Consider the following 18,700-nt stretch of genomic DNA (forward strand, 5'->3'; position numbering starts at 1 on the left):
TGAAAACACTCATTATTATGAAAGAAAGAAAAGCATAAAAAATTGTCATAATGAATCTAATATCAGACTCTCCTCAAGCTTAGAAAAATGTCAACAGCTAAGGTGCAGCTTGGTCGTGCACTAGGCACAACCATGGTTACTCTCTTCAGAATCAGCCATGCCAGAAATAGCTTGCTGTGTAGAGTGACAGCTCCCTGAGTACTGCTCTTATTTTGCAGTGTGGGTTGCTGTGTCACCATAGGCTAACATGAGTCACTGTCACAGGCTACTTTAAATGTTTAGGATTTAGAGTGTACAAGTAAAATGATGCTAAAAGATGCAGAAATAATCCCTGCTATGGGTGGGCGAACAGGTAAAAGCAGTGATACTTTAAATGTGTACAATGTAGTTTGACACACACTGGACCAACACACCGTGCCTTCTTTGACAAAAACTCTACTTACATGAAAGTGCGACAAAATCACAATGCAGAATTATTCTATAAATCAACAGGCTATTATCATCCTAAAACCAGCTCAAAATGTAATATCCTCAGGGTTTTCTTCCTCTACTCAATATCATTGATTGTCCTAACACTCTGTTAATCTATGCACTCAGTCTACTGACACAGGGAATTATGTGGCTGGTTATTAAAAAAGTGCCGTGTGCCACATTCCTGCAGGAGCACTTAGCTCCACTAGATGGCAGAAGAGCATCACTGAAACCACACTTTTCATCTGAGCACCCAAAGACAAAACTGTTAAAATATCACCCTTCAAAATAGAGACATTTCATCCTCTACCTCCACTGTCCTGATTTGAATCCAATCTCTCCTTCCCTCATTACCCTCCTTGTCCCTCAAAATCCCATACTGTCATGGCTCACTCACCCCCACGGACGTGCAAAGACAAACCATGAAGTGAGGCGCCTGCAGCTAATTGGAATGAATCAGATGTACGTGGTGCTATTTGACTAGCTCACCTCCCCTCGCTGTGGCATATACGCCACCTGGGTTTGCGTGACTGGCACAGATGGCGGCAGTAGGCCTGGCTGCTCTGCCACACTGTTGCCGGCCAGAGCTTCAGCCCCGACCCCCCCCCCCAGCCAGCGGGCCCTAATGCCACCCTGCCTCGGGTGGCATTTGGTTCACTCATAGCTCCCTGTGGAGCTCTTACTCCTACTATACAGCAGCTTGGTTGTGTCAAATACAAGGAAGCGCGCTGTCAAATACTCATTCTACACTTGTTTTCTGCTCCGCTTTATTGAATAGAGTGTACTTTTTTTATTGTTTCATGTTTTGACCATCTGTGAATCCCTTTGCATACTTCATATTTACAGTATTGTATGTTGGCTTAATTATGAGGAGTTTTTGTCACTCTAACAAAGGTTATTGTTCAAATCTTTGTGCTGTTTGGGATGAAACAGTGCAATTTCTTTTGTGAATTGTGTATAATTGCAAACCAGATGCATGCATGGCTGTTGATGAATTCTAGAGTATTAGAGAGTACCCATAAAGACATCCATTCACTTCAACATCACCCTCCTTACCTATCTCACAGTTGGTACCCAGGTATCCGGTGCCGATGCAATCACATATGTAGCGGTTCCAGCCCTCTTTACACAGACCTGCGTTACCACAGGGGGCGCTGCTACACCGCTTCTGCAGTTCACGCGTGCAGAAACTGCTAACACCAAGCGCACTCTGGATCTCAGCCAGGCGGCGGACGTCGCGGCTCTTGCCATCGATGAAGAGGTCGCGGACGCAGCCTACATAGCCATAGTTAAGCAGCGCCGTCCAAACCTCTGGTGGCAGGATGAGTTCCGTCTTAGACTCGGGCAGCCCGCCTAGGTACATATCACTGTCCAGGTCCAGGATTTCACTGCCCTCTGGGGAGCTGAAGGGCATGCTGCGGCTGTTGACTGAGATGGATCCTAAAATACAGAAACACAAACAAGAACAATTGTTAATGTTATTAAATATTAAAATGCAATATGATATGGATACGCTGGTCTAACTATAGCTGTAAATACATATGGAGTGCAACTTATATGTACGTTTATGTGTGTCTGAGCATGCACCTTGTATTGAGTCTGTGATTCAAAGTGTGTTTTAATGACTCAAAGACAGAGTAAGTGATTGAAGTGTGTGTCTGGATAGGTGAGTGAGTTGGTGAGAGGTCAAGTGGCTGAGTGAGTGAATGGCTGGGTTGGAGGCGCAGTAAGTGGATAATTTAAGGACACACAACACAGACAGAGGGACGTACAAGAGGAAGAATAGATGGCAGTAGATTGTGTGTGTGTGTGTGTGTGTCTAATGTGTCTGTAATAGGCTAAATGGAGGAGAAGGGAAGCAGAATGCAGCAGGGAGTGGGTGAAACAAAAGGCCCTCTCTCTTTCTGTGATTAACGACTCCGTCTTAATTTTCTATTAAAAGCCAATTACAGCAGGAGCAGCGGTGAGATCACATGCATGCGCGCACACACGCACACACAGGCACACCCACGCACGCGCACACACGCACACACACACACAAACACAGACACTCATTCACACCCTCCCTCATTATAAGATGCCATTAGAGGGAGATATAATGTCCAAGGTGCTTTCCCACCTACAGGCCATTCATCAGACACCACACACTCAACATGCAGATGCCCCTGTTTGTGCCCACATGCAGAAAGAGACATTGGAACACAACAAATGGGTATAAACAATACACTCACATGAACAAATACTACTGGATGTATCTTTAATAGCATGTGCAAACACTTCCTTAGCTTTTGTTTTGTCATGCCTGGATTAGCACAGAGAGCTAGACTATGTCAAAGCCAATTCAGCCTCATTTTCTGTGACTGACAAATCTGGGACAGCATCTGAATCCTCCTAATCCAGTGAACTCTTCCAATCTGCTGCCTAAAGAATCTACAGAATACAATGAAAATATGAATAGATTAAGAATAAGTATATGTTTATTCCAAGTGCACATTTTTGGTTTTGTAAATATATATATATATATAATATACTGTGGAGCTAGCAGCAGATATCTAGCTTTTGCAAAGGCAATTGTGAAGCTGCAAATGCACCTCAGTCAGGGATGTGAGTTGTGAAGAGCCATTTGTTGCTATTTTGTATGCGTTTTCAGTAGCGTATATATATAAGAACACAAGACAAAATGTGTTTTTATTGACACGATCCAGGTAGAGAGAACTGTCAGAATACAGGATGACTGTAGATTGGACAAAACTGAATTACATTTCTTAAGGACTATTTGTCACAGTCAAAACAGCTCTGTTTCTTGCTTTACTCACTCGTTTTACTAAATTCTGGATGGAAAGTAAATATTCACATGATTCTGCCTCTTGATATGAAAATGTGGATGATGAATGTGAATAAATAATCCAACAACACTGTAATAATAAAAAAAAGGTCACCAGTTATCAATCTCAACATAAGTTTAAAGCACCCCTCACCTTTCCTCCCTTCCCTCTGGAAATCCACATGGCACCACTCCCCATCATTGACCTTCTTGTTGCTGGCCTTCAGCTTTGTTTTCCCAGAGCCCATATCAATCAGCAGGTACAAATACCCGTCCAGCAGCTCCATAGCAAAGTAATCAGTCTTCAGCTCCCGACCGGGCTTCTGCTCTTTGGGACCCTGAGGGCGGCCGTGGCTGAACAGCAGGAGGCCACTGGGCTCCGTAGTGCGAAAGTCGAAGGAGATAGAGCCTGTCTTCTTGGTGTTCCACTTGGGCAAGGAAATAAAGGACTCTGGGGTCTCAAAGGTGACAGGGTCCAGGGCTGCCACGTCCTCGCAGCGGAACACCAGGTCGCCGTTCAAGGTTATTTTAGGGTCTCGCTCAATGGCCAGCCGTGACAGCTCCAGCTTAAAGTCGTTGTTCTTGTACACCACCTGGAGAGCAAATATGAGAGCAAGGTTATAATTCTGTATGAAATAGAGGTAATGCATTCAAACATGGCAACTAAAATTGTCTTTAAAAAGACATTTTAAAGTGGACTTTACTATAGCTTAAAAACAAAATGCAGCTGCAACAGAAAAGGACATTCTGTCCATAATCCTGAGAGCCTGCAGATGCATCCTAATTGCCCATATTAATTTCAACTGTCAGTTATAGTGGCTGCTGGGAAATCTTGTCAGAATAGGGAAATTATGAATCAAAACATGAAGGAAATACATTACTTTCTCTTGAACAGCAGTGTGGAATCAACAGGCATACAACATCCAACATCCAATCTCCAACCCCACAATCTTCCAACACAAATTTAGGTGAGATTCGTGGTTCGGCTCAGTTTACGGGTGTTCCAAGATTTCTTTCCTTTCATTGACTTTATTGATGTTTGGGAAATCCTAACACTTGGTCAAATCCATAAAGTACAAACTATTTGTTGTTCTACAAAAAACTGTAGCTCAGAAATGTCAGTGTATATGCACAATAAATTGAAAAAAATTAAAAGGCTCCAGGGGATATTCAGGCACAGGGAGAAGTGAATGTTGCCTACAGCCTTAATGCAAATGTCTCCGACAGCCTTTGATGAAATACGGCTCTTGTTTCAGCTCAAAGTGTGTGTCTGTGCCTCACTGTGTGCATTCATAATGGATTAAGTGCTAAAGGCAAAGTAAATTATTCTTGTCTTTCATAGTTTTAGTTTTCCTTTTATTTGTTGAACACTCTGTAGACAGCGATTTGAGAGGCCGTCCTCAAGGTAATAGTGTGAAGCAGCTGAGGCCTTTGCGTTTGTTTGTGTGTGTGTTTTCTCTCATGACTGTAGCGCTCTTCATGCTCTCTCGCACACCCACACATACTCGCTGACAGGTAACGGAGGAAAAAAATGGCTTCTCTACATTTCTATCTTTGCTTTCTGCTGCTGTCGCAGCTACAAGGTTAAGGAAATTGTCATGTTGTTGTACTCCCAGGTTTGATCCTGGCAGTAGATGTGTTCCGTTGAATTGACACGGAGTAAAAACACAGAAAGCTACCTGCTCATTTTGTTTGGACCTTAACACTGTTCCTATGATAAAAAGAAATGCCATATCAGTGGTTTTATATGCATTATCCTGTTAACCACAAATTGTAAACATATATTACTGCGCATCATTTTCAGTTCATACAGTTTTATATTGATTTCTTACCTTCCACATTACTATTCCTTTTGGCAGACTATGTAAATCAACTCAATTTAATACTGATTGCCTCTATATGACCTACATACACACCATCAGCGAGAAGATACAACTTATATCTGGATCCACCGATTTATACCGTTTATTTCCTCAATCTTGCTTCTGAAAGAATTCATAGCTAGTTTGATTATACCTGTGACTTCTGCTTACTCCAAGTGAAATGATGAAGAATTAATGCTGTGTGTCATCTGTGTGTAAAGTCACCATTTTCTTTTGTTTGGGTTGCCTGTTTTCATATTTGCACTACTAAAAGGCTTGTCTTGTGTGATGTGCTTCACTGTACTGCTTCTAATTTCACCAGACTGCTGCTGCCATTCCTCATTGTCTTTCACAGTGTCTCTTTCAAACGCCCTCCAATCTACCTATTTTTTTCACATGCACTCTCTCACTCTCTCTCTCTCTCTCTCTCTCAGCCTCTCTGTCAAACACCACACCTACACATAGATACAGAATGAACCACAAGAACACAGATGTGCTGGGTTATTCTTGAACTTAAGCCTCCTTTGGTTATCTCCTATATTGGCCACGCTGCCACATGTACTGTACACCTCATAATGTCGTCATTAGCAGAGATTAGTCCTGGTAATTAGCTATGATAACGCTAAAACTGGCAGCTAATAAGGCGTGAGCTCGCCTGGCTTAAGGTGTTAGAAAAAGAGAGGGGTAGGTGAAAAGAGAAAAGGCAGTGGGATGAGGGAGAAGATTTATTTAATATTTTATTTATTTTCAGGTATTTATTTTTGCTGCTCCTTTTCGACAGAAACGCAGCCTGGTGCTGTGCTTCTTTATCTTTTTTTTTTTTTTTTTTTTTTTTTACAAAGGATCATACAGCATGTAGGGAAAGGCAAGGCAGGAAACATGCTGTACCAGATGACTTTCAGGCCAGTTAATATCTACAGTGTGGCTAAAATGACTCATTTTGAATATCAACCTAAATCTAAGCTAGCTACAATCACAACTACATCAGATATAATTATTTTGGGTGGGGGCGATGGGACTTGTCATTAAGTCCAATAAATAATTTCGTCCTGACCAACTCATTTATGAAGCAAAGGTCACATTGACATGAAATTTGGTGCGTGTCCCCGACGGGATGATGCCTAATGAAATAGGTTAGGTTAAAAATGTTCCCTTGATCGGTCAGTGACCACACTGATGGTGGCCAGATTCCCTTTATATTTGCTTTGGTATTCTTGTTTCCTTGAAGATGAATCCTAATGTTAACTGTGACCCCTTGACCATCCAAAGCAACATCCAGGCTAATATTCCACTTATATAAAATAAATATCAAGATCCTAAGTTTGCTGTGAAATTTAAACATATACACGGATGCTCACGAGAGGATGGACCTGGCTTTAGACTTGAATTCTGAATCATGTGAGTTAAATGTTAGAACTGATTTAAAAAGTGTTTCCATCTCCCATTAAGCACATACAAATACATTGATATAAACACAGTAGCCAGAATTAGCTGTTTTTAATGCTATGGATCTCCAAAAGTTCAGATGGCAGGTGGCACTGTACATGGCAATAATGTTTATTATTACCAGTTCAGATCATCTGTGAGCCTTTAATATTTTCATACTACCACCTCTAGTGTGAATTTAAGAGCTTTGTGTTAGGTTTGATCTAAGCAGCTGTCCCTCCGTGTTTTAGTGTGTGCGCACAAATCCACCTTGTTGTTTAGTATGTTCAATTCAACAAGGGCAAGACATGAAAATGCTGCGTTAGGCAGTCATTAAATGTGTGAAAAGCTACCTTTTCACAGTCACTTAAGTCTTCCAGTGTGTCTCTAGCAAAAGCATACAAATACAAAAGGAGGGGAGTAGCCAGGGGCAACAAAAAGCAAAAAGCAGAACACAAAAGAAGGTGGGTGAATACAAGGGAGAGGTGTTCAGCAGTAAGGAAGGCTGGAGATGATGGTGGTGAATGACAAATGAGAGGAAGACGAGGGTAAAAGAGGGACGGAGCAATTCATGGGAGCAACAAAGTGTGTGAGACATACAGGGCCAACTCTGAAAGGTGAATCAAATAATCTGTGCCTTTCTAAAAGGCAAAAGAAGCAGATGATCTTCACCCAGTCAGGGGCAGGTTCTGTATAAAGGCATGTGCTGACTCAGTATCTAGACCATATGCCTTTATTTCATATCTTCAAACCCTTGAGGCCGTCTGGCTTTATGCAGACATTTGTAATATGTCCTCCTCAGTATTGGGAGGGTAGGTCTCGACAGCTCATCTAACGAGCCAAACCAACCGCTGCAGAGAAGCTCCGCTAATAAAAAGACCACTGTCAAAGGTTTTAAAAACTTGGGGATCTTGAGCAGAGTTAATAATGACAAACAACACAGCCTCTGTCCCCTCTTTTGATTTGAGGATCACTTGTGACCACTGAACTCATTACCTTGGATAGCAGAGGCACAGGGTGTTTTTTAATTAACTTTAATGATCTTTATAAAATCAGAATGCATGTGGCCCTGACATGGACTGCGACTTGTGCTTTCTCACTGTTCTAACGGTACAGCTGAGGCAGGGCTAAAGCCTTCCTCAGGGGTGACTCCATTGATTTGTTTTGTCATTGAGAAACTCTATAATAATAGTTTTTTTCCTGATGTACTTGGGGTTTTCAATGATCGATGAGCCTATTTACCACATAGTAGGAGCCTGATTTTGTCGTAATGCATTCATACACAATCTGAAAATCAAACACTAAAGGTTGCAAGTTATTTATTTAAAAAGGGACAATGCACATTAATTAACACGAGGACTTAAGTCCACTTTGGAAATGTGGCAGTTAGCCATACAGGCCAATTTTCATCTGCAGTCCCTGTCAGGTCGATGGCATATCAGAAACATTGAAAGAAAACATACAAAGGCACATAAGCAGACGTTGTTGATGTTGATATAAAGTAACTTTAGTGACTTTTGACAGTTTGTGATGTAGTTTCAGCATTACTATACATTACAAAGGGCAGGCTTTGCAGCAGCAACATTCCACCTACAGTCTCAAATGAATGATGTCTTGTGGTGGATGGGGTGTTGCTGGGGCGTTGGGCAACTCTAGAAGATTTTATCACGCAACAAAGGTGAAACTGGAAGGAAGCTACAGCATCAATATGAAGTTGGGAGGGCAGGAAAGGAGAGAGAGTGAAAGAGTGAGGGCAAGGAGGAGGGCGAGAGCATTCATCCAGTGCATGGAATCAGTCGAAGAAATCAATTTTTAATTTGGCCGTCAGGATGGCAAAGCTGGCGTACCAACAGCGCTACCATGGACTTAATTACACAAAACTGCCCCCGAGAAAGGGAAGATGAGAGGCAGAGAGAGGAGGAGAGAAGTGATGAGAGAGGTGGGAAGAGGGAGGAAGACAAGCAGGAGAGAGAGTGAGAAAGACTGACATGGAGGGAGGAGTGTGAAATGGGCGATAGCAAGGTCACTGTCTGGGAGAAAGATGGAGAGGCGGAGGTTGCGGTGGAGAGACAGATGGTGACGTGCAGAAGAGAGGAATCTGTGGAAACAAGACTGGGGGGCTGAGGAGCAGAGAGACCCGATTTCACACCTCACCACTCTGACTGGGAGCCTAGAAAACACACACACATACATCACACAGTGTATGATCATAGCATGTGGGTGACTTTGAATCACACAAACATGAGCATGCGCGCCACACACACACACACACACACACACACACTCTGCAAATAAAAACTTCATAGGGCTTCAGTGCCTCTTTTGGTGCCTTTTTACTCTTTTCTGCTGTGCTCTTCTTCCTTTGGATTTCTGCTGCCTGGAGGGTACTGGCCAAGCGTATCAAAGGCGTTTGACCACGGTGGCGGCATGAAAGCCTTGCCCCAGACCATAACACCACTGATAATCCGAGCTGTGCCACTGAACTAGCACAGGATGAAACACGCCGCTGTCTACCCCACCAACCCCTTACTTTCCTCTTTATTTCCAGCTACTACTACTTTACCTGGCGCTCTCAGTTACTCTCATAGCGGGTTTTCTCAGAGCCTTTCTGCGTGGTTACCTTTCTGGCTCAGTTCAGCTGATGTGGTCATTAGACCTTGACAGGAGCTGAAGTTGAGCCCATAAGGACTTGAACACCAATGAAAACAACCAGTAAGCTGAAGCTCTGGATCAAACACTATATGTTTCTGACCTGTAAACACACCTTCAAGAAGTAACAAAATAAAGGGTCTAGTATTGAGTCTTACACGAACATACACACTCGCTTTACTTTTGTTGATCCACATTGGGAATGTCATCATCAGCTCCCTTGTTGGACCCAGGAAAAATTTATATTTTTTGAGTGAGGAAACTTGAGCATCCAGAAGCTACAGTACCTATGCAAACATGAAAGGAGAGTTCAGGACCTATTTGTTTTGGTGCTAATCTCAGAGCCATTCTGTATATAGACTTTGGCAGCACATACCGGTTACCACTTCATACTAAACCTAGAGTCTACAGTACCATATGGAAATCTTAAAATTCTCTATCTACAGCGGGTCCATAGGAATCAGGAAAAACTGCCTCATGCTGTCAGCAAACCATTTCACTTGATTTGAGAAAAAAAAAGAGTTTAAGATTCTATACTTGACTACACAACGTTTTGAGATATGTTTTGCAGAGCTGACCCAAACCACAGCTGCTAAATGAAAAATGCAGCCCTTGGCAGAAGGTCAAACATGAATGCCAATGTCGGATGTTTATAGTAACACCACTTCTCTCCTGGATGTGTCTGGAGCTTATTCCCTTCACTCTCAACCATATCTCACCTTCACCTTGAAAACTTTCACTTTTTCATTCACTTTCCTTTTCTCACTTTTGTCAGCACTGTGCAATCCATTAAAATCTATAGCTGACAAATGCTGCTCCATTATTCTTAACATTTGCTGTATTAAACTTGCACTTTTAGATCCTCATTTTGTCTGTGCAGCATCAACTCTCACTTAGCTGCATATTGGGAGATCAATTCTCCGCTCTCCTACCATCTGCTCTGACGTCACATTTCCAGCACTTTGCTCACATTGCTTCTTCACTTTCACCTCTATCTGTTACTGTTAGCTCTCACCATTGTCTGTTTTTCTACCGTTCACACCCCCCTCCTCTCCCCTGTGCTCCGTCTGTACGTTGACTGTAAATCCAGCGTCATCTTGATGAGAGAGAGGATAGTTAAACGCCTTGGGAAGTTTAAGACCCACTAGGGATCCTTCCGATAGCAACCCAAATAATGAAAATGTAATTCTGCAGGCATAATTAAGTTAGAGATAGGGCGATTACTGTGCAATCCATTAAAAGTGATGGCAAAAGTAATTACTTATTCAATCAGTGTGGTTTTATGAGGAAATGCGATGGCACCATGTTGCGTCGCCTCTATACAAGTCATTACATTTACAAGGGCATAATACTTTAAGCTGTGATTGGTCCTCTTGACAGCTTGTTAAGCCCTGAATTAAAGCCCTGGCGAAAATAAAAGTAATTTTTTTGTCAAAGTTGAAGAAATAAAGTTTTTATAAGGCAACTGTCCTCTACATACCCATCCATGACTGTGTGTGGTTGTGTGTTGTTTGTTTGTGTATGCTTGCATGGCGGAGTATAAATTTGAATCTGGCTGTGATTATCTATCATCCCAGTGTGGTGTGTGCAGTGCCTATGGATGTGTTTGCTCTGCAGTGTGGTTGGGAAGAGAAGGAGAAAATAAACACTTGAAACAGATTCAGGATACTATATGTCTGACACCTCCTACTCTCAAATATGGGAGTTATATCTGCACAGGCTGATGATTATATCAAGTGACTGTGTCAGAGTCAACAGAAATGTGTGTGTGAGTATGTGTGAGGATGACGCTACACCACATTCGAACATGCGTGTTCTCACTGCAGTGTTTGTGATGTTTGTATGATTTGTGTTGTCATTTGGTTTGGAACAGGGAAATCTGACCAATAGTGTCAAAGCATCCTACAACTGATGTAAACAGATCATCAGATCACTTTGCATGTGCGACTGAGCGGGATATTTTCCATTAATATGGTTGTTTCTGCAGAAAGTAACTACTACAAATTGACATGAGGCAGGGAGATATAGAGGTGATCAGCTACATACATTACATATTCACAAACTAGACAGAGCCACTCACATCTTTCAGGCAGCCCATGAAGTTGTTGCTGACTGGCGATCCGGGCAGGTCGGCGGTGTTGGGGCTCCCTCCAATGTAGAAGAAGTCATCAGAGCCCAGCATGGTGTAATCCTCCTGGGTGTAACCAGTGGTGGTCAATATACCATCCACTGAGATGGTCACCTGGCATAGGCATGGCCCAAGAGAGACAGATGAAAGAAGACAGAGAGACAGAGACAGAGAAATAAAGCAGGGATAGACAGAAATAGAGAATGAGAGATGAGAGTGGAGAGAAATTAGAATGAGGAGGAAAAACAAGGAAGAAAGTGGATTAAACACCAGTGACAGGTGCGGCCGTCCCCTATGTGGTATCGCTTGATTGGTTGCTTTTGGTCACGAGTCAGACATGGGGCTTTCACTCCAGAGTGCAGTTGCTAAGAGAAAACCAATGGAACAGTGCTGTGCTCACTTTCTAATCACTGGAACAATCCTCATGTACTTGAGTAATGGCCAAAGTAAACTTTAACTGTATCCCACACTGGATTAAACATGCCGTTAACACTGACAACTGCCTAAACCAAATGCAGCGAATCATTATGTTATACAAAGCCGAGTACAAAAACATGATCTTACAGGTAACACTATTTTTATAATATCAGGGCTTTCCCTGTGATTGACATAGCTATTCTCCTTTGCTGAGCCAGTCCTCACTCAAGGAACTACCAGTAAAAATGAATCCCTTTTCAATATTCCTGTGCCTCAAGTCTTGTCTTTTGTGCAAGGTTACACATTCTGTGCTGTATGTTTGATCGCTAACAGAGCAGAAAATGCAGAGTGGAATCAAACACACAGCCGCAAGCTGATGGTATGAGACAGTGTAGATTGAAATGCAGAAAACAAGACCTAATATCCCAAAAAATTATTTAAAAAACAGATGCTTAAAGGGTAGATTTCTGAGGCTCCTCCAGGCTTTTCTGTGAGATAGCTGTCTTTTTTTTTCTGATGGAGTTTTTTTTTTTTTAGCTCAAATGGTATTTTGATGTCTGAGGCCGCAGTACGCTCATATTACTGGAACACCTCTACCCTGATCAAAAAGAGTTTTAACCTAAATTATGACAGAATGTGTGGACACTACTCTTGAACTGAGATAACGACCATACAATGTCAGTTCAAAGAATACCTGAGGAATGAATAAAATGACACGAGATGTGCTCAAGAGAAATTAGAATAACAGAAATCTCAAATGAGAATAAGGATTTCCTCCATTTAGTTTGTCCAGTCGTCATATGTAAAACCCTTTTGCATTATACTCATTACAATGCAGCAAGCTGCAGTACTTGTTGAAAATGTTAATATGTATAATTTGGGTGATTGTATTATATCATAGCTGTATTTGCTATCAGTGCCACAGCTATGCTGCTTTGCAGACTTCCAGCCAAATAATGCTGTTTGATTTGGGAGGCATTTTTTGCAATTAGTGACCAATTTATTGTCAAATTATCCTAATAGAGCTGGCCTGGGCCAAAGTGAAGCACTCATGTCTCTGATTCAACATCTGTTATTCTGCATAAATGTACACAGCTTAAATACAGCAACGCAGGGAACCGTGCACAAAACCATCTGTTTTACATTACCTTTGCAAACTAAAAAGTGATGCTAGCACACACTACCTTCCTTTCATCTGAGGTCCAACTTTACATTTTGGTCATTCACAATAAGATTTTGCATATGACAGTACGTCATTTTACATTTTGGATCTACTACACTACTGTACAGTACAGATGGGCATAACTGCGCACTAATAGCAGGTTATGAGCACAGATACATTTTCTTCATTACTACACAAAAGAATTGCATTTATAAAGCACCGAAGCAGAGGGCTGAAAAGAAACCTTAGCAACTGCACTCAACAGGTCAGTCACCCAGCTGAGTGCTCATCTTTTTTTTTTTTTTTCACTTATTTTTTCCTTTTTTGCCGTACTTCCCCTCTTAACAGGGCAACTCATTTTTATGTCTGCTGTTGCTACTTGATGTGAAAGAGCGATCATATTGGACAGATGTGTCTGGCAGGAATCAGCGGTTAACAGTGCTGGTCAGTCAGGGTCATCTTTGAAGATCTTGGATGGGGCTTTCAGCAGGGCAACTTCACTTATCCCATAGTGACGAGAGAGACCTAACAGGTGGCTAAGGAGGAGAAACAAGGGGGCGGGAAGTCTCACGACGGATGTCATTTAAAGCAGTCATACGGACTTTGGCATGACCCATGGCATTACCTCTTTTCAAAATAATAACCAGTACACTTTCTGAAATTAAAATGTTGCCTTAAGTGCTAAAGAACATCAGCACCTTTATGGCCAAGCTAGGCACTTTGGGTTTGGGAGAATATTGTATGGACTGTTGTTGGTGGTACACTTTCAGGGCAAAATGTGCTGATTGGGGCCACGAGGGACTAGCATCAGCTAGCTGCCAGACATCTATAAAGTTCTTAGCTAAAGAGGGGAAATTAGAGTCAAGTGATGCATTTGTTTGTCTTTCTTTCTCTTGCCCTCTTCATCATCCCAGATTCCACCACTTTCAAAGCTTTTAATGTATGCGGGGTAGGGGTGGGCGATATGGGCAAAAAATAATATCTCGTTATTTTTGGGGATTTTGGCAATAACGATAATCAGTCGATATCCTTCAAATTGCGATTGGAATTGTCTGAGTTAGGGCTTGTGTCCACCCAACGCGTTTTTAGCGCTGAGAGCGCTCAAAAACTCATTTTCCGAGCGCCCAGCAGTGTTAAAAGTTGAACAGATTTCAACTTGAAGCGCTCTGAACGCTGTGCTAAAAAAACATTTCCGCTGACATCTTTTTACCGCTGAAGGCGCTTAACGCTCTGAACGCTCAAGCTCATAGGATTTGTATTCAAAATAGGCGCTGCTAGCACTAAAAACGTGTTTGGTGTACACAGACCCTTATCAGTCTTTTCGAAACCAAACCATTTCCATGCCAGAGAGGTAGACCCACGTCTCGGCACTAAATCATCTGAAGTACCGGTAGCTTCAGGGACTGAAGGTGCTTGCATTTTCTCTCTACCATCACAACGCTCTGCTAAACTGTTGCAAGGAGGATGCTAGCGAGAGGTCACGTGATCACGACATGTGATCACGCCACTAGTCGTGTGACTGAATCCTGCCATGCTGTAGAGAGCGTTGCTGCACCGTGTATTAAGTGGATGTGAGGAGTTTCCGCGTGCGTTTCAATATTTTTGGCGAAGTAATTTAAATACTCGATAATGGAAATTTGCACATCGTCAAAACAACAATGACGATATTATCGCAAACGATATATATCGCCCACCTCTAATGCAGGGTATTCAGAAAATACAATCATAGGTCAGAGGAGGGCTCTAAACAGTCATTAAAACCCCACAGAGACAATATGCCAAATATCCAAAATAAGCACATGCATTATTAGTCCAGAAAATGAACAAAAGCAAAACAAATATCCAAGTGTTCCATCTGAGGTAACTTTGTAATTATTCATGTGTAAGCTAGTCTTTGCTTCAACCAGACTGCACATTACGAACACTTGCATCACTGGCCAGAGGACGGAAAGGGTGCTCATGTCACAGGTTGATGGTGGAAATACCCTGGTGCTACGGGCCTGGAAGCCATATAGTTTGAAAGAAATTCAAAGGCATTCTGTTCTCAAAACGTTCTCTGCAAAATGCAGAGAGATTATTCTTTTAATGAATCCCAAGGAGTAAAATATTAAGATTCCACCAGAGAGAATTTGGCTGCTTGTTCTTTCTGAGATCCTTTGTTTTGAATTTAATTATTCAGCATGGAGAAATACAGCTTGAAACAATATTGTAATTGTGGATATTTTACTTGTCATCAAGACAAGGCTGGTCCTGCAGTAATAATCTACATATTTTAGATCCATATCTGTATCTGCTCATCCTTCTGATCCTTATATGTAAATATGATATGAGGCATAAAAGCAGCTAACAGCAGTTTCAAGAAAGTCACTTTAAAGCAAAGTTTCACTTTGATAAAAAAAAATGGTAATATCTGCAGAGGTGAACCTCACTCTGTTATTACTCTATACTTAATGGTGATAATAGCTCACAGGTAAAATTAATGGTTGTCGAGATGTTGGATCCAGGTCACTAAATGAAATGCCACCTGTGTCTGCATTTCCTTGATTGTCAATGTATTCAGAGTAACTGAAGAGACAGAGCTACAGCAGTGCTGATTGAGGACATCCAGAGCAGCCAGGGTTAGTAACAGAACATCCTTAAGTACGGTAGGATACAGCAACTTGCACAACTACCTGATGTCTTAGTATTTCTTACACTGTTTTTTTTTAATGATCATAATTATACCATTGTTAACTGTATAAAACAAATGTGATTTATTTTGCTGGAAAAAATCTATCTAAGAGACCTGCACAGATGCAACAATTTGGCCAGAAAAGAATTATTTGTAATAGTGTGAGCACAGTTTCCGTATTGAAACATAGCCTAGTGTTACAATCTAAAAACAAAATTTGATGAATGCAAAAATATAACTGGCTAATTAACACATTTCTAGCAACCCTGTCTGCTCTTTTTCTAGTAAGAAGTCATTTTACTGGATTTATTCAAATGTGTAAAATTGACAATAGCTAAAACAAGCAACCAAAACGCCAACACATGTGCTGCTTCTACTGGATCCCTTGGTTTTTACACAGCAGCTCTTCAAATACTTCTTTAGCCCAGAAAACAAAGAAACCAAACAGACCTGGCTGATCTGGGCTGAACTGTGTATTCCAGATATCATACAAAACACAGACTGGAGCTGTTTACAGCTGAATATACTGTGAAGTGATTGACACAGCTCTGAATTCAAATCCAGCATTACATTTTACACAATCACATGCCTATATGGAATGGTTTCTATTACGTTATTAACCTCCTGTCATTTCAATCAATCTTTCCCCTTTGTGCCAGTGCCCCATAAACCACCAACTGCTTACAGAATAGAAAAGCTTTGTATAATGGGGTTTCACATGTAGTGTATGGTGACCTAGAACTGTTCTTTGTGTGGAGTCCTGCGGTGTGCTCAGTTGAGCATGTTACTGGCTCATTGACCATATCTGGCTCTGTGACTGCAGGCGAATGGCAACTGAAAGCTCCATGAAGTAGATCTCCCTCTTATCAAGTAAACAAGGGTCAACATGATTCCAGCTGAGCTGGGGATTACACTGACCCCACTTATATTGCACATAAAAAGCCTAATTGAATGCAATTAAGACCATAATGCTATACTTGAAACAATAGGACTAACCACATTCTGCAAACAATAGAACCTTGTTTTATTTTAGTGAGCTTAAATTGTAAATCACGTGTGCTTGGAGATGTATCTACATCTCGCCTTACACACTTGCACACAATTCCCAACATACTGAGAACTATCACAGCTAATCCACTGTCTTTATTGATTTCCAGGAGTCTGGTAGCAACGTATGTGCTGACTAGGGTAAAAATGTTAAAAGAAATGAAAAGTGAGCAAGGCATATCAGCCCTAAAGAAGTGTATCAGAATGAACCCAGGTGGTACTGAGGGGCCAAGGTGGAGTATCAAAGCAAGTCTTGAAGCTTATGTTAACCATATCCTCAATATGAAAGAAAAAAAAGGAGAGGAATTTTACACTTTATGGTATTTGAAGCCATATCCTATAAGGCCTTCAACACACACAATAGAAAAATAGCTTTGTGTGAGCAAAGAACAGATCATGTTCTAGCTTCAATTCCTAAAGGTAGCTGTGATTTGGAGCATCCACTCTTTACTTTCACTGAGAGTCTGTTTCTTTGTCAGCAATTTCAGACTTATACAGCACAGTCTGTCGGAGTACGGACACCTATCAGTGCCTTCCTATATTTAACATCATAATCCGTGCAGAGAGGAGGCAACGAGCTTACCTTGAAAATGTATCACTTACCCATGTTGGCACTACATTTGGCTACCGCCAGAGATCTTTTGCAGGGAGAAACAACGCATTATATTTTAGTTAATATAATACATTACACAGTTGAAGGCTGACATAAGAAACATATCATAATAGACCCCACACACTGCCTCCTCATTAGCTCAGGTCAAAGCCAGACCCAAAGGGAAGGAAGGATGCTTAATAGAGAAAGGGAAAGAAGGGATTCCCATCCAGCAGCGGACTTTGATAGATGTCTGGCAGCTTGTCAATGTGTATTAGCTGGGCGTTATATATTGTTGTATTGAGGGAGATCCGTCTTTCAACACTAAAAAAACATGAGCCTTTGAACTAAGCTACAACTCTAGGTTAGTAAAGGCGTGAGGGAGGATTGGGTAGCTTGTGGCGAGTACCGTTTTGGAAACAGTTGTCAAGGAGATTGGGGGAGAGAAAAGGGGGGGTGGTCGGAGTTTTTTAGTTGTGTGCCGAGAAGAGTTAAAAGGGTTGGAGGGTGAACAAAATCGGTTAGTACTTTTGTAAGTAAGGGAAAAGTCAGACACAAAAATGGTTGTTAGTACAGTTACAACAAAGGTTTGATTCGAACAGTAGATTAGTAACACTGTTTTAGTAAATTTAGTTAAAGTGATAGGAGTAGGTGAGGATTCTTTAAAAGTCCTCTGCAATTTGATTGCTCAAACCAGATCCAGATTTGGACTGAATGTGTTATTTCATGTGACAAGGGTTTGCTTTGGTTAAGAGGAAACAAAATGAACCCATCCAAGCTAACAGGGTGACACACAAGCCATGCACTTACATGGAAAGATGACAGGAAGAATTGTGATGTGGGGATAGTTCCATTAGACACAACACAAACAGACCAACTAGTAAACAAAAAAACAAATAAACAATCTGGCAAGATGCAGTAAAATGGGGAAAGTAGCGGGGAAGTCCATTTAATTGCAGGGCACCACAACACGAGACAAATGGGGAAAGGAACAGAGCTGTCAATGGTAAGGTTTTTACTTGGACAAGAATGCAACAGAAAAAAACATATAGACACGTGTGCAACAGACTGACACGTGCTGGGCTAGAGCAGCATTTACACCCTGTGAGTATGCTGATGTGAAGACGTTCTAGCCAATAGAAACATGCAAACAGGGTGCAGGAATACAACCATCGGATACTGTAACTTTGGAGGTGGAAGTGGGACAGGATGGGACCAATGTCGTCAATCACAGATGAAATCAACGGAAATGAGAGGGTTTTTTAAAGAATAGGGAAAACTGAGAGGGGAGAGAGGACGTCCCTGTCTTGGTGAATAGAGCAATTAGTATTCCAATGGTGGAACATACCGTATCATCACTATCCTTGCCCTCCACACTACAAAAAAATCTGCACTCAGTCATGATTGCAGTTCCAAAGCCAGCTCCAAATTGCTTCATCACTTTTGTCAAAT

General features: G+C 41.6%; 1 protein-coding gene across 8 annotated transcripts in view; it reads right to left on the reverse strand.

Moving 5' to 3' along the window:
- Positions 1-18,700, reverse strand: part of nrxn2b (neurexin 2b) — a 635,050-nt gene that overhangs the window by 329,402 nt on the left and 286,948 nt on the right. For all 8 annotated transcript variants that reach the window (XM_051375286.1, XM_051375285.1, XM_051375283.1 and 5 more), the window contains 3 exons: positions 11,312-11,473; positions 3,450-3,888; positions 1,528-1,911 (listed from right to left, as the gene is read on the reverse strand). In XM_051375286.1, the coding sequence (XP_051231246.1) occupies positions 1,528-1,911; positions 3,450-3,888; positions 11,312-11,473 (985 nt within the window). The remainder of the gene's footprint in view (positions 1-1,527; positions 1,912-3,449; positions 3,889-11,311; positions 11,474-18,700) is intronic.

This window comes from Dicentrarchus labrax, unplaced genomic scaffold (genome assembly GCF_905237075.1).
Source record: "Dicentrarchus labrax unplaced genomic scaffold, dlabrax2021, whole genome shotgun sequence".
Taxonomy (NCBI): domain Eukaryota; kingdom Metazoa; phylum Chordata; class Actinopteri; family Moronidae; genus Dicentrarchus; species Dicentrarchus labrax.